Genomic DNA, 26,685 nt, shown 5'->3' on the forward strand with positions numbered 1-26,685 from the left:
AAAGGAGAGGGGACTTTTGCAGGAAACCATTCATTCATTCTGTCATTAGGTTCATTTCAGGAGTGTGAAGATCTGTCCGTTAATCTCAGAGACTCTGTGCCCAGTCTTTCCTGGTAAATATTTGGAAAATATTTACAGGGCAGCTTTCCAAGATAGATAAGGTCTGTGGTCACAAATATTCCTTTGAAAGACTGCTTGCCAGGCCTTTGCTGAATATGAACGAGAGGAATTCACATTTGCTTAATAAAAGGGAGTTTGTCGGGACCAGGATTCTGACTGGTGCTTTTTGGGGAAGCCGAGCTCAGAACACTTTTGAACTCCGTGTGCCCCAAATGAGGATTACTCCAAAGTGCACCAAGCTGGGTTCAATTCGCATCTAGGAACAGCCTGCAAAGATTCTGTCGCATCTTCTTTCTCAGGAGGACCTCTTGGGAACTAGAACTTCCTTCATTTGAAGCTTCTAGGTATCTTCTAAGACAGGGGCGTCAAACTCAAAGCCCGCAGGGTGCTTAGATCCGGCCTGAGTGGCTGGACTGGAAATAGCAAATGACCGGTCCATGGTGCCTGTGCTAGCGAAAACAGGCCACCGACGCCCCACACCCCGTTTTGGCCGGCAGGGTGCTGCAGGGGGACGTCCGTCTCATGTCCTCTACCCAGAGGACAATGACAATGCTAGTCCAGCCCTCCAAGAAATCCAGTTTGGCACCCCTGTTTTAAGAGATCATGTTGGGGATTCAGTTCCCGTTAATGGTGTCAGGGTTAATGCTTTCATTTGTTTTGTACCCAAGGTTTTTTTCTTCCCCTTGCTAATGTAGGTTTTACTTCCTTTTTTCCAGCAATATATTTACCAGGAGGTGTGGAATTTGTTTCAGCAGATCAGCGTGAAAGCAAGCTCCATTGTATATTCTGCGACTAAGGACTATAAAGATCACGGATACAGGTAACTTAATTTTTTTGCTGCGCTATTGAAATATATATTTTTAAAATTACTGGTTTGTAGATTTTTCCCCCCCTTTTCATTTTTTTTTTTTTGAATTGAGAAACTGATGCTTCACACGACAATAAAAATGGCTCCCCAAGGTTTTTTTTAAAATCGGGGTGTTAGATCTGGAGCCACCTGGATTTATTCTATTTTATTTGTTTATGAGTGCGTGGCTCTGTGGTTAATGACGCTGAGCTTGTCGGCTAGAAAGCTGACCGTGTTTGAGACCCAAGCGCCATGCGATGGGATGAGCTCCTTCTCCTTGCCCCAGCTCCTGCCCACTTAGCAGTTGGAAAGTGTGCCAATGCGAGTAGATCAATTGTTAGAAATTCTGTTTATATAAAGTACCATACAAAGCAAACAAAGAGCACAGTCACCATGTGCTTTACCCCTCAACCATATAACTATAACAGCAAACAGGAAACTCTACTTAGAACAAAAGAGTATATACCATAGATCCATACTGCCTTCTACTGGCTGAATACTGCTGTAGTTGTTGCATAGAAATACATTGCAACAATGAATTCCAACACCAATATGTATCACTTCAGTGGGAAAGTAACAGCGTTCCATGCACCTTTGGCATATAGCCACGGTGGCCACATGACCAAGGAAAATGTCTTCGGACAGTGCTGACTCCCTTGGCTAAGAAACAGAGATAAGCACTGCCTCCTAGTTGGGCACAACTGGATAGGAAAAACTTGTATTTAGTTATTAAATTTCCGTGCCACCCGTCTCACCTAGAGGGATTATCTAAGTCCTGTTTACCAAGGTTTTTCAGAGAAGTGTTGTAGTCAGCTACCAGCCTGCAGAGATGGCAGCAGAGTCGGACAGTGAGGAAGTTGGGGAGGCACATGAGCCAGTCCTGGAGTCTGGGGAAGGCTCGGATGAGGGCTCTGCGTCGGAGTCAGAGAGGGGGCCATCTGGTAGTTATTTGCTGCCTCCGGAGTCTGACATCAGCGAGGCAGAAGAACAGTGTGAGCCTGTTCCCAGTCTGCGCATGCGCAGAGCTGCCAGAAGGCAAGAACAATTAAGAAAACAGGGTCGACTCCAAGGAGTAAGGCTTGGGGGTGATTGGCCCCTCACATAAGACATAAAAGAGGAGAGAACAGGACATGAGCTTTTGCAGGAAGCAATTCGTTCATCTGGTCGGTTCAAGCTTTGAAAAGTTCTGTTTGACTCTGTGCTAAGTTTGGCCTTGCTCTGCCTTTGGCACTTAGGTCTCTGGCAGCTAAGAGATAAAGGTAGGTGTTTATCCACATTCCCCCGAAAGATCGTGACAACTCGAGCAGACATCTGTCGGAATCTTCACAGACTGTTGGTGAATCCGTGCGGACTGTGAATGACCATAATTCACAGCCGTATAAATGAAAGAGGGTTTTGGGGACTAAGATTGTGATTTATGCTTTCTCAGGAAGCTTAGGTGAGAACAAGGAGTTTCACAGTCCCTTTCATAATCTTACCCAGCTTTAAACAGGAGAAAAATTAGATGACATGTTTCATCAGAAAGCTGATGCTTCTTGTTTTCTTTTCTTTATTTCCCCCCCTCTTCTGTTCTTTCTTCGGCCTTCTCATCAGGCACTGTTCCTTGGCTGTTATTAATGCCCTGGCTAACATAGCTGCCAATATACAGGAGGAACATCTCGTGGACGAGCTACTGATGAATTTGTTGGAACTTTTTGTGCAGCTGGGGCTGGAAGGAAAACGGGCCAGCGAGCGGGCCAGCGAGAAAGGACCGGCACTGAAGGTAGGCAAGGAAGCGATGCCATTCTCCAAAGCTGATGGAGTCATCATCCAGGCGTGGGTTAACTCTGTCCAGTATCCAATAGGACTGAGTTTACAAACTGTGACGTCATACCTCCCGTGGTAGCTCCTCCCAGCTTTTAGACTCAGTCTACTAATTTTGGACTGGCTGTGCCTTTGCCTCTATCCTCCAACTTTGGAAACTTTAGATAGGAACATGTTGTGGCCCAGCAGGAGCCGTTGGAGCTGCAGACAGACTCCGACAGCGAGGGGCCCTATGAGTCAGCTCTGGAAGATGTGGAGGACCCTGGACAGGGTTCAGACTCCGAGCAGGGACCAGAGAGGCTGGTTGGCCACCAGGAGGCGCCTGAGGCGTGGAGCAGCAGTGAAAGCCAAAGGGAGTTGGTCCCGGACACAGGCAAAGGCGGTCAGATAAACGCAGAGAGCAACTACGCAGATACAGAAGATAATTGGACCCAGGTGGTTGTAATTAGGCTCCTCCCAAGAGAGTATAGAAGGAGAGACTTTGAGAGGAGGCTGTTTGCAGGATTCAACTAATATACCAACGCTGGAGAAGCTCTCGTGTGTATTTCTTATCTTGGAAGTCTGGATTGCTGCCAAAGTCTTGTCGGTGTGTTAATGTACTGTAAATAAGTTGTCTTGGAGTGCCTCAGCGTACAGAGGTGTGGTCAGAACAGGAACATGTTTCAATTTGGCTTATTTTATTTCTAAAAAATCTGCCCTGCCTCCAATTACCATCAGAGTAGGCAGGAAAAGTGTTGCGGTGATCTGCGGTCTCGCCCTAATGGCTAGCAAGCCACCACAAGGCTAGGAGGCCGCCATGAGTCAGGTCAGGAGCGGCCCACTTAGGATCTACGCAGCAGCAGAGTTTTGCGGCAGCAAGCCCATGAGGGGGGGGGGGTAACCCCAGCACACAGAGTAAAGGAACGAAAACCCCAGAAGATTTAAAATAATTAAAAACAAACCCTGGCAAATAGATGGGGAAGAAATTGAAGTAGTGACAGATTTTGTTTTCCTGGGCTCCAAGATCACCGCAGATATGGACCGCAGCCTAGAAATTAAAAGAGATTTGCTCCTGGGGAGGAAAGCAATGGCAAATCTAGACAGCATCCTAAAAATCAGAGACATCCCCCTGCCAACAACAGTGTGTCTAGTCAAGGCTGTGGTTTTCCCAGTTGCAATGGATGGCTGTGAATGTTGGACCATAAGAAAGGCTGAGCGCCAAAGAATGGAGGCCTTTGAACTCTGATGCTGGAGAAGACTCCTGTGAGTCCCTTGGACTGCAAGGCGATCCAACCAGTCAGTCCTAGAGGAGATCAACCCTGGCTGCTCTTTAGAAGGCCAGATCCTGAAGAGGAAACTCAAGTACTTTGGCCACTTGAGCTTAACAGCCAGAAGAATGCTTGTTTCTTTCCCCCCTTCCACTTACCTGTTCTCAGTTGGTCTCTGTTGTCTTTCGCAGGCCTCCAGCAGTGCAGGCAACCTCGGTGTGCTGATCCCTGTTATTGCTGTGGTGAGTGTTCACTTTGTCTCCTAAAACAGTGCGTTTTAAGTTTGAACAAGAAGCATTGTAGGAAATCTGGAGAAACTTCTCCCGAGAGCTTTTCGGCCGGATGCATGTGCTCTGCTAGCAGTTATCACTGTGATGGCGATCCTATGGCATGCGTGCCGGAAGTGGCACACAGAGCCATCTCTCCGGGCACGCCAGCCATTGCTCTTCCAGGTTTCTGCCAGCTGGTCTTTGCACCTGCGGGAGTACTGGAAAATGGAAGACCAGGTGAGCAGCACACACCAGAAACCAGAAGCGCAGCTTTCCGGCACACACATGAGTACCGGGGAACTGGTCTTCAGATGCTCCTGCACATGCGCTCCAGAGAGCTGCTCTTCCGGTTTTCGACACTCCCACGCATGCACGTTGGGGAGCTGCTCTCCCGGGGAGCTGCTCTTCCAGGGAGCTGCTCTTCTGGTTTCTGGTATTCCCATGCATGAACGCTGGGGAGTTGCTCTTCCGGGGAGCTGCTGTTCCAGTTTCCATTACTCCCATGCATGCACGCTGGGGAGTTGCTCTTCTGGGGAGCCGCTCTTCCGGAGAGCTGCTCTTCCGGTTTCTGGTACTCCCACACGCATGCACACTGGGGAGCTGTTCTTCCAGGGAGCTGCTCTTCCGGTTTCCGATACTCCCAGGCATGCACGCTAGGGAGCTACTCTTCCGGGGAGCTGCTCTTCCGGTTTTCGGTACTCCCAGGCATGCACGCTGGGGAGCTGCTCTTCCGGGGAGCTACTCTTCCAGTTTCCGGAAGTCCCGCGCATGCACGCTGGGAAGCTGCTCTTCCGGTTTCCGGTACTCCCGTTCACCTACACTGAGTTAGAAGGTCATTAACCATCTGTTTGAAAGTCTACGGAGATTCTCAGTCACTCAGGTCGTGGCTGTCCCAAAGGGGCTTTTGTCACAAGGCAACTGGGCTTTCTTTGTTTCCCCCCCTTGAAAACGTTTCCCTTCTCATCCAAAGAACCTCCTTCGATTCTGATGAAGCTTCTCGGACGAGGAGCGAAACAAGTTCAACGAATAACAAGAAAGCCCAGTCGCCTCTTGGAAAAAAGCACCTTTGGGATGATTTTCAAGGATATAAAAGGAAGTTTTGGACAGCACCTTTGGCACATCTGCTTGACATTTCAAATTGTTCTTGTCGGCCACTTCTCACCACTTCCTGGGGGCACAGGTTGGAGAACGCTAACTAAACCAGCTTAGCCTGGCACGTTTTAAGAAAACTGCTGGTTTTCTGCAAAAGCTGCGGAGGGGGGGGGGAATATTGAGAATGTATTCAATGAGACCATTAGAATGCAAGGTCCTGCATTTTTATATAGCTTTGTGGGCGAGATGAAATAATAAATAAATAACGGAGTGCTGTTTAAAGAAACTTTTCCAGATTATACGTTGCAGGTTTATCAGAAGTCCGAGACCCTGACGTGTAAACATGCTTTTTGTTTTTAAGTCTGGCTTCTCAAAATAATATTTTCCGCTGCAGTGTTCACGAAGGGCAAAAGTCATGCTTGCACGAGTCGAGGTTTATCTTTCATGGCTGTCCTCTTTCTTTAAAACCTGTATTTGAGAGGCGGCCACAAAGAGGAGGGAGGTCAAATTATTTTCCAAAGCACCAGAGGGGCAGGACAAAAAGCAATGGGTGGGAATTAATCCAGGAGAGAAGCAACCTGGAATGAAGGAGGAATTTCCTGACAATGAGGACAATTAAACCAGTGGAATAACTTGCCTCCAGAAGTTGTGAGTGCTCCTTCACTGGGGGGGGGGGGGTGTTTCAAGAAGAGATTGGATAGCCATTCCTCTAAAATGAGATAGGGCTGCGATAGGGAACCTTCTTGGCACCGAGTGCACAAACCCGAACATGCGTGCTTACGCCAGAGTGCCAGAAACCCAAAGATCAGCGGGCTGTGTTTTGGCTGTTTTAGGTCAGTTTTTTGGCCATTTTCAGGCTGTTTTTGGCCCCAAACCGGTGAGAAAACGGCTTGAAAAATGGCCTGATAAACGGCCTGGTTTTTGGCTGGTTTTGGCCATTTTTCGGACCTTTTTCAAGCCATTTTTCAGGCTGGTTTTGGACTGTTTTGGCCTTAAATGCCCTGTGTTTTGGCTGTTTTTGGCCATTTTTATGGCTGTTTTTAGGTGTTTTTGGCCACAAACCAGCCAGAAAACGGCCTGAAAAACTGCCTGAAATGGCCCGAAAAATGGCCTGGATTTTGGCTGGTTCTTGGGCCAATTTCAGGTTGGTTTTGGCCTGAAAACAGCCTGAAAAATGTCCTGTTTTGGGGGCATTTTTCAGGCTGTTTTCTGGCATTCTGGCACCCGTGAAGATGAGCTGGACGGCGCACTGGAAACCAGAAGAGCAGCTGGCGACGGCACAAGTGCCCACAGAGAATGTTCTGAGAATGGCCGTCATGGAGATAGGGTCTCCTGCTTGAGGAGGGGGCTGGACTAGAAGACCTCAAGGGTCCCTTCCAGCTCCATTCTGATTCTAATGTGAAACACTAGAGATAGTCCCCGACTTACGACTCTGATGGACCATTTCTACAAGAAGCTCCGTTTTTCCCCCTTGTTGGTTCCTTCCAATGAGAGGCACAAATATTTCTTTGTCCTTAATTTGGTGGTGTTTTGGCTTCAAGAAATTAAAACCTTTTTCCAGTAGCCCACGAGAGCCTCTTCCCTCCCACTTGAGGACTTGATTTTACCCCCAGGGCTTCCAACCACATTACAGGTAGTCCTCAACTTACCACAGTTCACTTAGCGACCGTTCAAAGTTACAACATCACTGGAAAAAAAAGTGAGTTAGGAGCGTTTTTTTTCACCCTTACAACCCCATGGTCACATGATCAGACTTCAGATGCTTGGCAGCCGATTCGTATTTATGATGGTTGCAGCATCCCTGGGTCACGTGATTCCCCTTTTGCGACCAAGGGGCATCCAGGTTCACTTAACAACCATGTTACTAGCGTAACCGTGGTGATTCACTTAACGTGCGGGGCAAGGAAAGTCGTTAAATGGGCCAAAACTGACTTAAGCAATTTCTCACTTAGCAGCATCAGTTCTGGGCTCAGTCGCGGTCGTAACTTGAGGACCACCTGTTCTTCAAAGTCACTTTTGTGTTTGGTCAGACAGGCTCTAATCTGATTTTTTTCTCTCCTCCCGCCCCTCCCAACTGCTGTCACTCAGCAAATACCCTCCCGAGTATTGACAGAAGTTAATGGTTACCTTAAGGGTTTGTAAAGCAAATATTTAGCTTCCTTGCAAAATTTGTGATGTCGTGAGTTCTCGGTTGGGATTGCCTGTGTATTTTCCTTTGGCTCTTCTTTTCTTAAACCTTGGTGGTAGCAGCGCTTCACGACGGGTTAAAAGGACAATTTTGATATACGTACAGGAATATCTTTCCCTACAGCTGAATTGCCAATGAGCATATTAACAGCCATGGATCGAGTAAGCATTTATAAAAAGGGAGGAAATTGAGGCTTGTGGGGGGAATAAGATTCCAGCAGGCCATAAAATGTTTGTTCTTAGTTGTGAAGTCATGTCCGACCCATCGCAACCCCATGGACAACCTTCCTCCAGGCCTTCCTGTCCTCTACCATCCTCTGGAGTCCATTGAAGCTCAGGCCGACTGCTTCGGTGACTCCATCCAGCCCCCTCATTCTCCATAGTCCCCTTCTTCTTTTGCCCAGCATGAGGCTCTTCTCCAGGGAGTCCTTCCTTCTCATTCGGTGGCCAAAGTCTTTGAGTTTCCCCTTCAGAATCTGGCCTTCTAAAGAGCTGATCTAAGGGTTGATCTCCTCTAGGACTGACCATTTGGATGGCCTTGCAGTCCAAGGGACTCGCAGGAGTCTTCTCCAGCACCAGAGCTCAAAGGCCTCCATTCTTTGGCGTTCAGCCTTCCTTACGGTCCAACCTTCACAGCCATCCATTGCAACTGGGGAAACCACAGCCTTGACTAGACACACTTGTGTTGGCAGGATGATGCCTCTGCTTTTTTGTGTGCTGTCTAGATTTGCCATCGCTTTCCTCCCAGGATTTAATTCCTTGGCTGCAGTCCCCACCTGCCGTGACCTTGGAGCCCAGGAAAATAAAACCAGTCCCTACCTCCATTTCTTCCCCATCTATTTGCCAGGAGTTCCAAGGCCTCCATTCTTTGATGCTCAGCCTTCCTTATGGTCCAACTTTCCCAGCCATCCATTGCAACTGGGAAAATGGCCTTGCTGCCTGTGCATGCGTGCACACCCCCATGCACTCCTCACGCTTCATGCTCTGCACACTCCCCGTGCACGCATGCGCGACCCCTGCCTATGCATCCCGCCCCCTGCGCAGGCGCGCTGGGCTGGGACAACGGCTTGCATGCCCATATAGAGGGCTCCAGATGCCACTTGTGGCACCCATACCATAAATTCACCATCACAGCTTTGGGGCAACAGCCGACGTGTACAAATTCTCATGTAATCATTCTCTGTTGTAATATTTTTATTTAGGCAACATTGCACAATCCTTAGCGAACTTTCCCCAATAGGGCATTTGCCAGATGTGTTGAGGCCGCTGTTCTGGAGGTGGCCACCTTAACACATCTGGAAGATACAGGTAATCCTCCACTTAACAATTATTCATTTTGTGACTATTCGTAGTGACAACAGCACTGGAAAAAAAGGGGACTCCTGGCTGCTTTTCACACTTACGCCCATTGCAGGTTCTCCGTGGCCGCACGATCAAAATTCAGGTGCTTGGCCACTGGTTCCTACTTACAACGGTTGCAAACGATCCCCTTTAGCGACCTTCCGGCCAAGCCAAATCCACGGGGAAGCCAGATTGACTTCACAGCTGCGTTCCTCATTTTCACCACCGCAGCGATTCACTTAACAGCGGTGGCAAGAAGAGTCGCAAAACGGGGCCAAGCTCACTTAACAAACGTTTCGCTTAGCAACAGGCATGTGGTTGGGCTCAATTGGGGTTGTAAGTCGAGGACTACCCATACCAGCTTTGGGAGGGGGGGGGAGGAAAGCCGTGCGGTGATGCACCCGAGCTCTCCCTCTGCCTATAAAAACCAGTAATCGTGTAAATAAATCTAAAAGGTTTCGAAATGCAGTTGTCCCCACGGATTCTCCCCTCTTAATGCTTGCTGGGGTTGGCAACTCTGCCCAAGAAGAGCAGGCAGCTGGTACGGTGTTCGTAGATCATAAAGAGGAACGGGTGATCAATGACGAAGCGGATTTGAGCTGAAAGGGGCATAAACCCCACGGTGGTCACGGAGGCAGCCTCGGTCCCTTCCTCGTTCACCGTGATGGTCCCTTGATGATTGAACTGTCAAAAGGAAGATTAAATAATTGAGAAGTAGGACGAAAGAAGCACAATAAGGTTTGATGAGGGGGCGAAGGCGCTGACCTGGAAACCAGGAGACTGGGAGTTCTAGACCTGCCACAGGCATGGAAGTCGGCTGGGGTGACTTTGGGCCAGTCACCAAGAGACCCGAAGTTCTCATCCCACCAACTCGGTGACTTTGGGCCAATCACCAGGAGACTGGGAGTTCTAGTCCCACCTTAGGCAGGGAAGTCAGCTGGGTGGCTTTGGGCCAATCACCAGGAGAGTAGAGTTCTAGTTCCCCCTTCAGTATAAAAGTCAGCTGGGTGACTTTGGGCCAATCAAGAGCCAAGGTGGTGCAGTGGTTAAATGCAGCACTGCAGGCTACTTCAGCTGACTGCAGTTCTGCAATTCGGCTGTTCAAATCTCACCGGCTCAGGGTTGACTCAGCCTTCCATCCTTCCAAGGTGGGTAAAAGGAGGACCCAGATTGTTGTTGGGGGCAATATTTTGACTCTGTAAACCGCTTAGAGAGGGCTGAAGGCCCTATGAAGCAGTATATAAGTCTAACTGCTATTGCTATTGCTATAATCACCAGGAGAGTGGGAATTGTAGTCCCGCCTTGGGCCAATTATCAAGAGATCCTGAGTTCTCATCCTGCCAACTGGCTGACTTTGGATCAATCACCAAGAAAGTGGAAGTTCTAGTCCCTCCTTGGGTGTAAAAATCGACTGGGTGACTTTGGGCCAATCATCAAGAGATCCTTAGTTCTAATCCCACCAACTGGGTGACTTTGGGCCAATCACCAGGAGACTGGGAGCTCTAGTCCCACCTTCAGCATAAAAGTCGCCTGGGTGGCTTTGGGCCATTCACCTGGAGAGTGGGAGTTCTAGTCCTGCCTTAGGCATGAAAGTTGTTTGAATGACTTTCTGCCAATCACCAGGAGACTGGGACTCCTAGTCCCGTTTTAGGCATGAAAGCCAGATAGGTGACTTTGGGCCAATCCATCCCTCCCTCCCTCCCTCCCTCCCTCCCTCCCTCAGCTCAACCCACCTCACAGGGTTGTTGTGGGGGGAAAAAGGAGGAGGCAGCAGTACAATGTATGTTTGCTGCCTACGGGTATTTATAAAATAATAAAGCTGGCCTAAAAATCAAAATAAGTAGGTAAATAAATAGATGTTCTATCTAAGGAGCTGCAGTTCAGCCATGCACCTGATTACTGAAGTAGCCAATAATTTTCTAACGCGACTATTATTAAATCTTTTTTTTCCCTGCCCATCTGCATTTTCTCTCTTATTCTCTCTCTCCCTTTTCTCTGCATCCATCTTTCGCTCTCTGATAACGCTCTTTTTTCCTGACTTATCAATCTCAAAAATAGAGAATGTTTCTATTAGCCTACTTCTGACTACAGCACCTAAACCTCAACCAAATAATTCTCCTCCTCCTTCTCCCGCGCAAAAGTTTTTTTTAAAATCTCTGGAGTTTTTATTGGTGCCAACGCTGGATGAACCTTATTGATGGTGATCTTTTCCTCTGAGATGCCGGAGTAGTTGCCCCCCGGGGTGAACAGCTCCACGATCCCCATTTCTTGCAGCGTTTCGATCAAGTCGTAGCTCTTCTCCAGCTTAAATCTGGGCATCACGACTTCGCGGGTTCTAGAGGAAAAATGAGAAGTTAAAACATGAACTGATTCAAGTCTGTTCTTTTATGGATCATTTGCTTAGCGCCAGTCTCCTGGTGATTGGTCCGAAAGTGCCCCAACGGTCTTTCCTGCCTAAGGTAGAACTAGAAGTCTCAGTCTCCTGGTGATTGGCCCAAAAGTTCCCTAATTGACTTTCCTGCCTAAGGTGGAACTAGAACTCCCAGTCTTCCGTTCATGGGCCCCAAAATCACCCAGCTGGCTTTCCCACCTAAGATGGAACTAGAGCTCCCAGTTTCCTGGTGATTGGCCCAAAGGCCAACCAGCTGGCTTTCCCACCTAAAGTGGAACTAGAACTCCCAGTCTCCTGGTGATTGGCCCAAAAATCATCCAGCTGGCTTTCCCATCTAAGGTGGAACTAGAACTCCCAGTCTCCTGGTGATTGGCCCAAAGGTCAACCAGCTGGCTTTCCTGTCTAAGGTGGAACTAGAACTCCCAGTCTCCTGCTGATGAGCCCCAAAATAACCCAGCTGGCTTTCCCACCTAAGGTGGAACTAGAACTCCCAGTCTCCTGCTGATGGGCCCAAAAGTCATCCAGGTGGCTTTCCTGCATAAGCCGGGACTAGAACTCACCATCTCCTTTTGATTGGCCCAAAGTCCCTCACCCGGTTTCCATGCCTAAGGCAAGACTAGAACTCCCAGTCTCTTGCTTTCTAGCCTGGTGCCTTAACCCCCAGACCACAATTACCGTTTGAGACCCGAATCAGAGAGTACGAGAGATACTTAGGCTGCCGTGTAGGATTTCCGTGGCAATAGGATACCTATTGGTCATGCTCTTCTGCCATCGCTCCACCACCTGGGGGCTAAGTTGGTTCTCCAGGGCCTTCAAGCCGGACAGCTTATAGGGCAGCACAATCAACATGCTGATATTCCCCACATAGGGCAGCTGCAACACTCTGCAGTCCAGCTCGTTGTCTTCGGTGGCCAAGAAGCTGGCTTTGATCTTCATCATAGGTACCTTCACCGTCTCTTTCTCGTTCAACCGGAAGGTCTGTTTGTGGGTCGCCTCCACCGGAAACTTGTTTTCCCAGGTTCCTGGTAACAACAATCTTTATTTATTGACTAGCTGATAACCCGGCGTTGCCCGGGTATTTATTTATCCTAATCCTGTATTTAGACAGGAAAAAGCCAGGATTTCGGTGACAATTAAATTAGTTACAGATATTTTCTGTAACAGAAAACCCAGAAGCAGAAAACTTCTGCAACAATTAAATTAGTTACAGATGTTTTCTGTAACAGAAACAGAAAACCCAGAAAACCCTTGAAACTTCTGGGCCCCCAGAAGGGTCAAGGAAAGTGGGATCCCCCTTGTGGAGGACTGTGAAGCCATTACCAAAGCAACTCCACTGTGCTGTACAGTAGAAGCCATTTTACGGCAGTACAATAGAAGCCATTTTATGGCAGTACGGTAGAAGCTGTTTTAAGACACAACAGGCTGTATCTTAACAGAACACACATCCTGAGAGGTGTTAGGGGTGTCTTACCCACCCACCCCCTCAGTATTTGTTTCCAGAGAGTAAGTCATCTGTGTACCAAGTTTGGTTGAATTTGCTTGAGGCATTCCAGAGTTATGTTGGAACACACAAACACACACAAACAGCCATTTTGGGTCATATCAAAGTGCAGAGTTCCAAAAACAAATTACTAAAATTTGATAAAAGCACATTTAAAATGGTATTGGAATAAAATACGATTGAAAATGAAATTGGAATAAAATACGATTGAAAATGAAATTGGAATAAAATATGATTTAAAATGAAATTGGAATAAAATACGATTGAAAATGAAATTGCAATAAAATACAGCCTAAAATGAAATTGGGATAAGGTACAATAATTTAAGACATAGGTAAAATATGATAAAATTATATTTGGGCCTTTTGGCTAAGATCACATGTAACAACAATGAAAACAAGAGTTCATAATTCTTTTCCGGCGCCTGACCACGTTTAACTGTTTCACTTCTACAAGTAGTCCTCAACTTAATGACCATAATTGAGCCCAAATGTTTTAGCCTCCAGTGAGATCTGCAATAGGTAGGGGGGATTGGACTAGAAGACCTCCCAGGTCCCTTCCACTCCTATTATTATCCTGTCTTCTTATTTCTTTCCTTACCTTTGAAGTACAAGCAGTTGAGGATCATCACCAGCGTGTCGGGGTGCACGTTAACGAGCGCATCTTTAATTAAGCCTTTGGTGAGCTTTAGGATTCGCTCGTTAGCGTTCTTAATGAAGGTTGGGTCGGAGAAGTCGGCCAGCTGAGCCTCGGCAAAATAGTATTTTTTCATATTGTCCTTGAACTCACTCAGGATGGAAAACTGCCTTTGGATGTAGAGGTCGTTGACCGACCGGAGGGTGTAGCCAAAATTCCTCCGGAAGAGCCGGTGCGTGAGTTTGTGGAAGAGGTTGTGAATCGTCAGGTAGTCGTACGTGGAACTGGTGTTCACAAAGTCTTCGAAACCGAGAATGTTGAAGACTTCCTCCCGCGTTGGTCCTCTCAGTCCCAATGAAACCATGGCCATGGCGGTGGAGATGCCAACCGGAGCCAGGAAGATATTATCGGAAGAGTTGACATGGTCCCGAAGGGTTCGGTAGAGGTCTAAGCCAAAATAGGCATTCAGTATGTTGAGACGTTGGATTCTGGTCTTCCCACGAAAGAGGGTCAGCACGTTTCCTTGGTCGACGTGAGAAATTGTTTCCGGAATGCTGTCGATGATATCGATGTAGTCATCTTCACCTAAGATCTTGTCGAAGTCCAGGTAGTCCTCCTCCTCCTCCTCTTCTTCCATGCTCAAGTCATTGGTCACGGTGTTTTCTTGGTGGAATTCGGGGGACAGGTTCGTCACCCGAAAGGATTCGTTCCTGAGAAGGCCACGAGGCTGGAGGGGCTGGGCCTCCTCGCCCACCTGGTCAAAGTGCCCGTGAAGGTCCTTGATGCCACACCAGACCAAGGAGATGGCGAGCGAGAAGACCACTGAGCCCCAGAAGAACTTCATCTTCTTCGAGCTGGAAACAGGGTCCTTCAAATGAGATCTAGACAAAAGGATTGGCACAGGTTTTTACACGATTCTCTTAGTACGGTATGAAAAATACAATTTGGGTTCTAAAGAGTGAAGTCCGCTAGATACGGTTGGGATGTTTGAATCAACGAATTGTAAACAGTCTGCAGCAGCAGCCCAAAAAAGCCAATGCAATCCTAAATTGCATTAACAGAGGGATACAATCAAGATCAAGAGAGGTACTAATCCCACTCTATAAAGCCCTAGTAAGACCACACCTAGAGTACTGCATCCAGTTTTGGTTACCACACTGTAAAAAAGATGTTCAGACTCTAGAAAGAGGGCAGAGAAGAGCAACCAGGATGATTGTGGGACTGGAGGTAAAAACATACGATGAACGGTTGAGGAACTGGGCATGGCTAGTCCAATGAAGAGAAGGACCACGGGAGACAGGATAGCAGTCTTCCAATATTTGAGGGGCTGCCACAGAGAGGAGGGGGTCAAGCTATTTTCCAAAGCACCTGAAGGCCATACAAGGAAGAATGGATGGAAACTGACCAAGGAGAGATTCAACCTGGAAATAAGGAGGAATTTTCTGACAGTGAGAACAATCAACCCATGGAACAGAAGTTGCCTCCAAAAGTTGTGGTAGCTTCATCACTACTGGAAGCTTTCAAGAAGAGATTGGACTGCCATCTGTCAGAAATGGTGTATAGTCTACTTGGGGGGGGGGGGGGGGTTGGACAAGATGACCTATAAGGTCCCTTCCAACTCTGTTAATCTGTATAACAATGGCTATTGCATAGGTGCTTTTTTCAGGAGACAACTGGACTTTCATGTTTTTTCTTTGGAAGAAAAAACTTTACAGACAAACTTTCACTTTACAGACTTTTAGCTACACAATTTGGGACGAACCCCCTTTAAATGATGTGGGAGCAGGAATGGATTTCCAGAGGAAAAAAATTGCACTCTACAGGAACCATTTGCATCACTCAGGTGACCCTGAGGACCTAGGCAAACCCCCAAGTGGCCTCAACGACCCTCTAAAAGGATGCAGATCTACGTATCTGCAAGGAATATAAACCCTTCCTTTCCCCATCATCCAGTCAAAACTGAAGAAGCTCCTTGGATGAGAAATGAAATGTCTTCAAAAGAAAAAGAAAAAACAAGGAAGTCCAGTTGTCTCCTGAAAAAAATCACCTTTGGGGCAACCATGACCTGGATGACAGAGAATCTCTCGAGACTAATTCCCGTGGTGGACACTTGAGTCACTTATATTCAAGAGTGGGCGAATGTAACAGACTTCCAAGACACACACTGGGCTAAGCGTGTGTGGTTTGCATTGCACAAAGTTCGTCAGATAGTGGATTCACACCACAGACCTGAGTCAGAACGTATTTGAGAAAGAAATTGTCATGCCCTGCGGGATCCTGGGTTGTCTCTGAGCTTGCTTGTTTTCTTTCAGACGTTTCATTACCAAACTGGGTAATAATCATCAGTACCAAGATTGTCGGATGAGCAGGGACAAAAACAGCCAGAGAAGTGATTGACAAAAGTTTCTGTGCCTGCTCGTTCAACAATTGTAGTAGCTGTACACAGGACAACAACACATAGACAGAAGTTCCTCGAGGATGGGCTCCAGTATGAGTCCGAAAGCTCGGAAGACAAAACCTCTGATCCCAGTGACCAACCCAGATTGGACCCTGTAACATTATTCTGAAGACACGTAGATTCACCTTCATTCATCAAACAACCTCTTCTTACTCTCTGCTGTGCAAACCGATTTGCCACTGGTACTGCCTAGAGGAAACCCATTAAAATGTTCTCCCTTCACACAGTTTTCTCTTGCAACCCAACGACCACAAACAAACCTTGGTCTTCATTGTGTTTTTCCCCACTAAGCTATGCTGAGCAGCAGCGTGGCATCAAGAAAGAATAGAATATCGGAGTTGGAAAGGATCTTGGAGGTCTTCTAGTCCAACCCCCTGCTTAGGCAGGAAACCCTACACCACTTCAGACAAATGGTTATCCAACAACTTCTTAAAAACTTCCAGTGTTGGAGCATTCACAACTTCTGGAGGCAATTTGTTCCACTGATTAATTGTTCTAACTGTCAGGAAATTTCTCCTAAATTGCTTCTCTCCTTAATGAGTTTCCACCCATTGCTTCTTGTCCTGTCTTTAGGGGCTTTGGAGAATAGTTTGACTCCCTCTTTGTGGCAACCCCTGAGATATTGGAACACTGCTATCATGTCTCCCCTAGTCCTTCTTTTTATTAAACTAGACATAGCCATACCCCAAAAATAAGTAAAATCCAGCAGTTGAATTCCATCATCGTCCAATTGTTCATGGCAACAGTATGATCGGATTTAACGACAAAACAGCTGCCTGGAGTGGCGACCGTTGAATTCATCTGTCTCAGTTTCACCCTTAAAAAATACCTGAGCTTATTTATTTATTTTTAATCCACCTCCCCCCACCCAAAAAAAGATGATTTAATGTTCCTTACCTCTTCTGTTGACGAAGGGAAGGCTCACCAAGGCTTTTGCGAGACAGGCAGCTGAAAATATTTCAGCCTGAACTTTGATGCTGCTGGGTGCTTGCTAAAGTAAACACACTGTAAATCAATCACTCACCCTGTCAGCTGAAATTCCTGATGGGTGCTGTTTCTGAAAGTTGATTTCTTGCTCTGTTTCTGATTATATTCTTTTTTTAAAAAAACATTGTTCTTCTACAGATAGGAGCAAATAAAATATTTCTATCTTCCACATTGTGTATTCATAGATAGATAGATAGATAGATAGATAGATAGATAGATAGATAGATAGATAGATAGATGATAGATAGATAGATAGATAGATGATAGATAGATAGATAGATAGATAGATATAGAGAGATATTGTGTCACAACCCCTGGTATGCCCAAATATGGGAGGGAGCATACTGCTTCCCTTTTCTGTCTATCAGCTCACTCTGGGAGCCTTCCAGGCAGAAAGACATTTTTTTATGTTGCCTTGTTACATTTGTATTGCAATTGTGCTGCTAAATAAATAAAGGGAGACTAGTATAGATCTATTTAAAGCTATTTAGCTCTCATCAGCTAGCCATACCCTTACTGGGAATCGAACCTGGGCGGTATTACATATTAGGCAGTTATATTAGCCATGAAATAGGGAAGCAGTATGCTCCCTCCCATATTTGGGCATATCAGAGGTTGTGACACAATACATACCTATTTCCCTGGCTTAGCTGATAAAAGAGGGGAGCCTGGAGGAGAGCCTGTGGCTTAGTGGCTAATACAATTGCCTAATATGTAATACAGCTCAGGTTCGATTCCCAGTAAGGATATGGATAGCTGATGAGAGCTAAATAGCTTGAAATAGATTTATACTAGTCTCCCTTTATTTATTTATCAGCACAAATGCAACACAGACACACACAAACATATATATATATTACAGCTGATGTCACTGAATATTAAATGGATTTTCTGTGGTTGCATGGTATCTTGCTTTGTTTAGGCACTGATATATAATAACAGTTGCATTCTCTTGTTTTTAATTCTGTGGATCGTCAACAGCTGGGAGTCCATCCTGATTCCAGCAGTAAAAAGAAACCTTGAATAAATGAATATGCTTTGGTACTACGGGAAGGATGGGAGAATTCCCCATGGGCTTGGCAATTCTTTTGAAACTTCTTCTTCTGCCATATCCCTCATCCGACGTTGGCGATCATGTTGGCAATCCTATTTTTCTCAACAGCCGCATGAAAAAGTGTTGCTGAGTTTAGTCCAAACCAGTCCCTTAGGTTTTGAACCCATGATGTTCTTCTTCTGCCTGGAACTCATTTGCCTTCAATCTTTCCCTGGAGGAATAAGTGAAGGATGCTGTATTTTTCTGGGTGTTGCATCACATGTCCAAAATCTTCTTTTGCCTTTTAATGGCTTTGATGATTTCCCTTGGCTTTCCCAGGCAGGTTATCATCTCCTCAATTCTGATTTCGTCAACCCAGCTTATATGTAACAGCCATCTTCAAATCCACATTTCAAATGCTCCTAGTTTCTTCAAGTGGTTTTCTGCCAGAGACCAACTCTCTACTTCGTAAAGCAGGACAGAAAAGATCTTTTGAAACAGTTGAGCCTAAAACAAAAATTCATATCATTTGTCATGGAAGATAGCAAGATCAAATGAGAACAGTCAACCCATGGAACACAAGTTGCCTTCAGAAATTGTGGGAGCTTCATCACTGAAAGCTTTCAAGAAGAGGCTGGCCAGCCATCTGTCAGAAATGGTGTAGGGTCTCCTGCTTGGGTGGAGGGTTGGACTAGATGACCTACAAGGTCCCTTTCCAACTCAGTTAATCTGTATAACAATGACTGTCGCATAGATGCATTTTCAGGAGGCAACTGCACTTCCTTGTTTTTTCTTTGGAAGACTTCACTTTACAGACTTTTAGCTACACAATTTGGGATGAACCCCCTTTGAATGGTGTGGGAATAAGGAATGGATTTCCAGAGGAAAAAAATACAGACTATAGGAACCATTTGCACCACTCAGGTGACCCTGAGGACACAGAGAAACCTCCAAATGGCCTCAACGAACCTCTAACAGGATGCAGATGACCAGCTGTCTACAAGGAATATAAATTCTTCCATGCCCCACTGTTAGGGGTATCTCCATTGGGAGACAGAAAGTAGCGCAGCGGAATGTACAGCTAGAGAGAAGGAATGTTGCTAGTAGAAGAAACACACGAATAGCGTCTCAGACACTGCCAGTAAAAACAAGTAGCTTTACTACTAATAATAGCTTCACAAGCAGTGATAGTAGATATTTGTCCAAACACAATTCAAAGAACAAACAATTGCTTACAGTTGCAGTTCACCTTCCAGTCATCAAGCGAGCAAATAGTTATCAAGCATAGGACAAGCAGAGAGAGAGTGAGCTTTCCTGATTCCCTCTTATTGCAAAGTTAATTACAGCTGATAAGTACATTCACCCATTTAAAGCAACATCAACCATTTATTATTGTATACGAATCTATATTGCCTACCCACCACTAGGAGTATACTCCCAACACCCACCATCCAGTCAGAGCTGAAGAAGCTTCTTGGATGAGAAGTGAAAGGTCTTCAAAACAAACAAAAAAACCCCCAAAAGGTTCATATTTTTAACTAACATCTTTGTTTTGCCTAAATTTATTTTAAACCCAGATACTTGACCATATTGATTAATCATATTCATTAAGGCCTTAGTAGATTTCCCCGGTTGGGTTAAAGTTACAACCAAGTCGTCCGCAAATGCTCGTAATCTGTATTCGTGATGTCTAATCTTAATTCCCTGTAACTCATCTGACCCCCGTATTTTATTCAACAATAACTCCAGGGTTAAAATGAGCAATAATGAAGATAGGGGACAACCCTGTCTTGTACCTTTTTCAATTTTAAAAGGTTCTGTTAAACTACCATTTAACAGTGCTGTTTGTTGCCTTGATAGATTGTATAAAATGCTCTCCAATTTGCATCTTTTGTATTATTTTCATTAAAAATTAAGAGCCAAGGTGGCGCAGTGGTTAAATGCAGCACTGCAGGCTACTGCTAGATCAGCAGGTCAGCGGTTCAAATCTCACCGGCTCAGGGTTGACTCAGCCTTCCATCCTTCCGAGGTGGGTAAAATGAGGACCCAGATTGTGGGGGGCAATATGCTGACTCTCTGTAAACCGCTTAGAGAGGCCTGAAAGGCCTATGAAGCGGTATATAAGTCTACTGCTATTGCTGCTATTGATTGCTATTGCTATTGCTAAAAATTGCCAATTCACTCGATCAAATGCTTTCTCTGCGTCCAGAAATATGAGCGCTGTGGGGACTTGGTTATTCTTCCCAGATACTCCAATATATTAACCATTTGTCTTACATTACTTCTCATTTGTCTCCCTTGTATAAAACCAGTTTGATCATTGTGGATCAGTTGTTGTATAACTAACATCAACCTGTTTGCTAATATTTTAGCAAAAATCTCCATAGACCTTGAAGAAGAAGTTGGGAAGAAACTTCTTGGATGATACGTTTTTAGCTGGACCACAGTCATTGTTAGGCTGACATAACTGAATTTGGAGGTGATTTTATTCCCTTAAGCTTTAGAAGCCAAGATGGGTAGGATAAAAAAAAAATCAGTGTATTATTCCATTTGTATTGCTAACTAGCAAAGTTTGGTTTGTTCCCCTCCTGTAAACAGACGTTTAAAACCTGTTATTTCGTTGCTAGCTCACCAGACGTTTGCCGCCAATCAAGGAAGCCAAACCACGATTGCAGAAACTCTTCCGTGACTTCTGGCTGTATTCGGTGCTGATGGGGTTTGCTGTGGAGGGTTCAGGTAAGACCGAAGTCTTCATCTGAACCTGCATGAAGAGAGAGACAATTTGACTGGGAGCAGAAGAAAATTGATTGGCTAACTGCCCTGTGTCATATTTAAAAGAGCTTCATTAGTTTTGAACTCAACTTTACAGGGATAACTCAGCCAACGTGTTGGCTCAATTGTAATTGTATAGTATTGTAAATATTGCAGTACAATAATTAGTGCTGGGAAATAAGACCTAAATCTGAAGGAACAACACCCCCCCCCCCCAAAAAAAAGGAGCATTTTTTTCTTGGATCTGAAACAGCTTGGGACCAGATTAAGAAATCTGTTGTGGCCAATCCTATGTTAAAAAGTATTTGGTTTCTTCCATCTCCTTAATTTTGAATGTTACTCTATCCATTTCTGCACGTTCTAATTTCTTTTTATATATTAGAAGGGTGCTTTTTTTTGAATGGCAACTGGACAGGTTTTTTTTCCTTGAAAAGTTTCGCCTCTCATCCGAGAAGCTTCTTTGGTTCTGACTGAATGGTGGAAGATGGAAGAATTTATATTCCTTTGCAATCCTCTGGTCGTTGGCGCTCTTCCTGAGAGTCGCTGAGGCCATTTGGAGGCTCATCTGGATAGTGCAAATGGGTGTGGAAACTTCTTGGAACTGCTGAAAGGACCTGTATTGTACCCAGGAGTTAAGTGGTGGCGGGTCCCCTCCCCCCCATCTGTTGAGTTCAGTTTTAACACAGATGGTGTTGTGGCTCTCCAGTGGCCAGCAGAGCTGGCAGCAGAATCAGACAGTGAGGAGGTTGGGGAGGAACATGGGCTCGTCCTGGAGTCTGGGGAAGGCTCGGATGAGGGCTCTGTGTCAGAGGCAGAGAGGGGGCCAGGGCCATCTGACAGTTACCAGCTGCCTTCAGAGTCAGACATCAGTGGGGCAGAAGAACAGCTGGAGCCTGTTCCGGATGTGCGCAAGCACAGAACTGCCAGGAGAAGGGAACAGCAAAGGAACAAGTGCCTTTACTCAGGAGCAAAGGCACAGGTGGACAGTGAATGGCCCCTCCTATAGGGAATAAAGAGGAGTGAAAGGGGAGGGGAGTTTGCAGGAGACAATTCGTTTGTTTCATTAGTGTGAAGATTTGTTTGTGTCTCTCAGAGACTCCTTGCCAAGTATTTTCTTGTACAGCCGTTGCGTTTGGGAGATATCGGCCTGGCAGCTCTCCAAGCCTGATAAGGTCTGTGGTTATAAACTCACCCTTGAAAGACTTTTTGCTGGGACTTTGCTGGATGTGAATGAGAGGAATTCACATGAACTTCATAAAAAGGGGTATTTTTTGTTGGGACAAGGAGTCTGCTCTTTGATTTGGTGAAGCCTAACAAAATCTTCTGCTCCAAGTCATTTGAGAGCGGGTTGTTTTTGTTACGTTAGGAATCAGTGGTTTGTTTGGAAAGAAACCTAGGCAAAACATCATGGTTTGATGGGGGCTTGTTCCTAGCCATTTAACACAAGCTTTATTAGACTCCGGTGGAATCCAGAGTGTTGATCAAAATAGCTCCGGGTGACCTGGAGGCCTCCTGAGCCGGTCCAGAAATAATATTTACCCTTTTGCTTTTAATTCTTTTCTCCCAATGTCACTTCAGGTCTTTGGCCCGAAGAGTGGTACGAGGGTGTTTGTGAGATCGCCACCAAGTCCCCACTCCTGACTTTCCCGACCAAAGAGCCCCTCCGTTCTGTCCTTCAGTATAACTCTGCCATGAAAAATGACACCGTCACATCTGTAAGTCTCTCTTCCTCCTTTGCCCCTTTGCTTATCCAGGGAACAGTGTGCAGCACACGCCATCAAACCCTGATAAAAACATAACTGTGGAGGGAAACTCAGATGGACAGACAGACGAATAGATGAGATAGATAGATTAGAGAGAGATAGTAGATGACAGATGAATAGGTAAGATAGATAGATGATAGATAGATAGATAGATAGATAGATAGATGATAGAATAGATAGATAGAATAGATAGATAGAATAGATAGAATAGATAGAATAGATGACAGATGAATAGATATGTGTGTGTCTGTGTGTGTGTGAGAGAGAGAGAGAGAGATAGAATAGATGACAGATGGATAGATGTGATAGAGAGAGAGAGAGATAGATGATAGATAGATAGATAGATAGATAGATAGATAGATAGATAGATAGATAGATAGATAGATGATAGATAGATAGATAGATAGATATAGATAGATAGATAGATTAGATGACAGATGGATAGATTGGATAGATAGATGATAGATTGGATAGGTAGGTAGGTAGGTAGGTAGGTAGGTAGGTAGGTAGGTAGGTAGATAGATAGATAGATAGATAGATAGATAGATAGATAGATAGATAGATAGATTAGATGACAGATGGATAGATTAGATGACAGATGGATAGATTAGATAGATGATAGATAGATAGATAGATAGATAGATAGATAGATAGATAGATAGATAGATAGATAGATAGATGACAGATGAATAGATGTGATAGAGAGATAGATGATAGGTAGGTAGGTGGGTAGGTAGGTAGATAAGGTAGATAGGGCAGGTAGGTAGGCAGGCAGGCAGGCAGACACACAGACACACAGACAGAGATAGATAATAGATAAGCAGGCAGGCAGAGACATAGACATAGATTGATAGGTAGATATACTGTAGATGATAGACAGATATATAGATGATAGTTACAGATGTTAAATAGACAGACAGAGATTTTATGGATGGATTAGATGGATGGACAGATGATAGATATAGATGATAGATAGATAGATAGATAGATAGATAGATAGATAGATAGATAGATAGATAGATAGATAGATAGATAGATGATAGATAGATAGATAGATAGATAGATAGATAGATAGATAGATAGATAGATAGATAGATATGGTAGGTAGAAGGAAAGAAAGGGAAAGAAAGAAAGAAAGAAAGAAAGAAAGAAAGAAAGAAAGAAAGAAAGAAAGAAAGAAAGATTGATTACATTAGAGCTCCAGGGCTGGTACTGATATGCTAAACATTCCAGGGAGATTCTTCCTTTTGATTAACAGCCTGTATCCTGACCTGTGTTGAGTTGCATTACCCAGCATCAGCATTCTTGCTCCTCACCCCTTCCAAGCCTTCTAACTCCCATGTTTATCTTCTCTCTGGGAAATCTGCTTTTCAAATATTTGAGTCCTGTCCTTGGGTCACCAAATGCTTTGAAGTTCCTCCCCTCCAATCCTCATTGTTTGAAAGAGAGAAGCGATGCCTTCCTGCAGCGGCAATTCAACCCCACTTCTCAGCCAGCCTTATTTGTGCTCCATGAAGTTTACTTCTTTCTTTTCATTTATTCGTTAGTAAAATTTATCTTTAACTCTGGGACGGCTCACTTGTGGGTAGATGGTGAGGGTCTTAGGCTTGTCAAGGATCTGGACAGCCTTAAGGGGCTAATAGATTCAAGGGATAATTAGAACTGCAGGAGTCAAAAAGAGGGCTGTGAAAATATCTACAGACCCCTCGAATCCTGGACATCAATTGTTTCAACTCCTACCCTCACAATGACGCTATAGGGTGCTGCGCACCTGGACAGCTAAATAGAAAGACAGTTTTTTCCCTGCATGCCATCACTCTGCTAAACAACTAATTCCCACAACACTGTCAAACTATTGACTAAGTCTGCATTACTATTACTATTAGTCTTTTCATCGTTCCTATCACCCATCTCCTCCCACTTATGACTGTAACTTTGTTGCTTGTATCCTTATAATTTATATTGTTTCCTAATATAATTTGATTGCTTATTTGTACCCTATGACTATCATTAAGTGTTGTACCTTATGATTCGTGATGAATGTGTCTTTTCTTTTACGTACACTGAGACAGATGTGGTATTCTGCTGGTTCGCACCTGTTCAGGCTCCGCCCACCCACCCAGACATATATCACGGACCTTCTGCGCATGCGCAGAAGGTTCTGCACATGGCCAGACGTGCCGCACACCATCAAAATAAGTGCACGAGCACGCGCACTCCCACGACCGAACCGGTAGAGAAGATAAGAGGATGCCATTACTGCATTGAGAGCATCTGCACCAAAGACAAATTCCTTGTGTGTCCAATCACAGTTGGCCAATAAAGAATTCTATTCTATTCTCTATTCTTTAGGCTGAACTGAATGAATTGAGGAGCACCATCATAAACCTTCTGGATCCGCCTCCTGAAGTGTCAGCCCTGATCAATAAATTGGATTTCGCAATGTCTACCTACCTGCTTTCCGTATATCGCCTAGAATGCATGAGGTATGTCTTGAAATGCTGCCTCCGGGGTGGCGGTCACAAATGAGCCCAAAACTTCCATTGCTAAGCAAGACAGTTCAGTGAGTTTTGCCTCATTTTACAACCTTTCTTTTCTCGATTGTTAAGTGAATCACAGCAGTTGATAAGTTAGTAACAGGGTTGTTAAGAGATAGGAGGGGGGAGAGAGATGGATGGATGGATGGATGGATGGATAGATGATAGATAGATAGATAGATAGATAGATAGATAGATAGATAGATAGATAGATAGATAGATGATAGATAGATAGATGATAGATATGGATGAATATATAGGTAGATATGGACAGACAGACAGACACACAGAGACAGACATGAATGAATATAAAGGTAGACATGGATAGATAGATCCATGATAGATAGATAGATAGATAGATAGATAGATAGATAGATAGATAGATAGATAGATAGACAGACAGACAGACAGACAGACAGACAGACAGACAGACAGACAGACAGACAGACAGACATGGATGAATATATGGGTAGATATGGATAGATGGATGAATATATAGGTATATATGGATAGATGGATGGATGGATGGACGGACGGACAGACAGACAGAGACAGACAGAAAGACAGACAGACAGACATGGATGAATATATGGGTAGATATGGATAGATGATAGATAGATAGATAGGTAGGCAGGTAGGTAGGTAGGCAGGCAGGCAGGCAGGCAGACAGACAGAGACAGACAGACAGACAGACAGACAGACAGACAGACAAATTTATAAAAAATCTTTTTCAAGTATATCGGTGAAATTAACTCCCGAATTCTGATCTGCTAGGGTCCTACGTTCAACAGACCCAGATCGTTTCCAAGTGATGTTTTATTACTTTGAGGATAAAGCTATCCAGAAAGACAAATCAGGTATGGCTACTCCGATTCCACCATCCTTAAATCAGGTGGGCCCCTGGGTCAAACTCTTGCACAATAAATACACGATTCCAAGCCATCTCGTGCTGTGATTTTTATTGGCATAATTGTTTGGATGCAAATAAGTAATTTAATAACAGTAGTACTTTATTGCCATTGCAACTCGTACAACGAAATAAAATGCCATCTTCGGTGTACATTATACATAAGAAAACTACATGAGCAAATACCGTATTTTTCGGGGTATAAGACGCACCTTCCCCCCCCCCTAAAAGAGGGTGAAAATTTGGGTGCGTCTTATACACTGAATGTAGCCCCACTGGCCCCAACCCTTTGGCTTCTGCCTCCCAGCAATTTACCTCTTTGCAGCAAACGGGGGCTTGCAGAGGCTTCAATAGGCTATAGAAATCCCTGCAGCCTGAAACAGCTGATGATCAAGAGAAATTGAGAGTGACACTAGCTGTTTGCTCCAGGAGGCAAATTGCTGGGAGGCAGAGGCAGATTTTTTTTTCTTGTGCTAATCAGACTGTTTGCTGCAAGGAGGTAAGTCAACAACTATAAACGCCTATAGAATGTTCAAATCATTAGACTTATTTTTTAAAGACTGCTTTATTATTTTTCTAGACAACTTAACAAAATGAAGAAGCTTTTTAAAATAAATGCTTGATCTGAAGAGGCCCAGTGCTATTGTTTTAAAAAGTGCTATTCTTTTAAATAGCAGAGAATAACTATACTCCCAGAAAGCACATCAATTTTAACAGCATCTGTACAAGTATAGTCTGAAATACAACACTACAAACAATGTATGTACTGTTTGTTGCAAGGAGGCAAATTGCT

At 44.8% G+C, this 26,685-nt stretch overlaps 2 protein-coding genes across 3 annotated transcripts in view; one reads left to right on the forward strand and one right to left on the reverse strand.

The window, feature by feature from the left end:
* Positions 1-26,685, forward strand: part of PI4KA (phosphatidylinositol 4-kinase alpha) — a 97,452-nt gene that overhangs the window by 25,880 nt on the left and 44,887 nt on the right. For both annotated transcript variants that reach the window (XM_032228739.1, XM_032228740.1), the window contains exons 17-23: positions 837-940; positions 2,561-2,729; positions 4,209-4,259; positions 20,541-20,649; positions 22,264-22,400; positions 24,801-24,934; positions 25,760-25,842. In XM_032228739.1, the coding sequence (XP_032084630.1) occupies positions 837-940; positions 2,561-2,729; positions 4,209-4,259; positions 20,541-20,649; positions 22,264-22,400; positions 24,801-24,934; positions 25,760-25,842 (787 nt within the window). The remainder of the gene's footprint in view (positions 1-836; positions 941-2,560; positions 2,730-4,208; positions 4,260-20,540; positions 20,650-22,263; positions 22,401-24,800; positions 24,935-25,759; positions 25,843-26,685) is intronic.
* On the reverse strand, positions 8,742-16,896 carry SERPIND1 (serpin family D member 1). The gene is made up of 5 exons (XM_032228741.1): positions 16,791-16,896; positions 13,400-14,316; positions 12,047-12,320; positions 11,097-11,241; positions 8,742-9,590 (listed from the first exon to the last, which is right to left on the reverse strand). Exons 2-5 carry the CDS (start codon positions 14,277-14,279, stop codon positions 9,399-9,401), a joined length of 1,491 nt encoding a protein of 496 aa, XP_032084632.1. The 5' UTR covers positions 14,280-14,316; positions 16,791-16,896; the 3' UTR covers positions 8,742-9,398.

This window comes from Thamnophis elegans, chromosome 13, assembly GCF_009769535.1.
Source record: "Thamnophis elegans isolate rThaEle1 chromosome 13, rThaEle1.pri, whole genome shotgun sequence".
Lineage (NCBI taxonomy): Eukaryota > Metazoa > Chordata > Lepidosauria > Squamata > Colubridae > Thamnophis > Thamnophis elegans.

Bases quoted from the DNA above. Each gene is read 5' to 3' on its own strand.
- SERPIND1 (XM_032228741.1), bottom strand. From the start codon at position 14,279: ATGAAGTTCTTCTGGGGCTCAGTGGTCTTCTCGCTCGCCATCTCCTTG. The intron at 11,242-12,046 runs GTATCCTATTGC...TTTTTCCTCTAG, and splicing joins CAGAAGAGCATGACCAATAG to AACCCGCGAAGTCGTGATGC. The intron at 9,591-11,096 runs GTTCATCCAGCG...TCCTTTTGACAG, and splicing joins AAAAGATCACCATCAATAAG to TTCAATCATCAAGGGACCAT.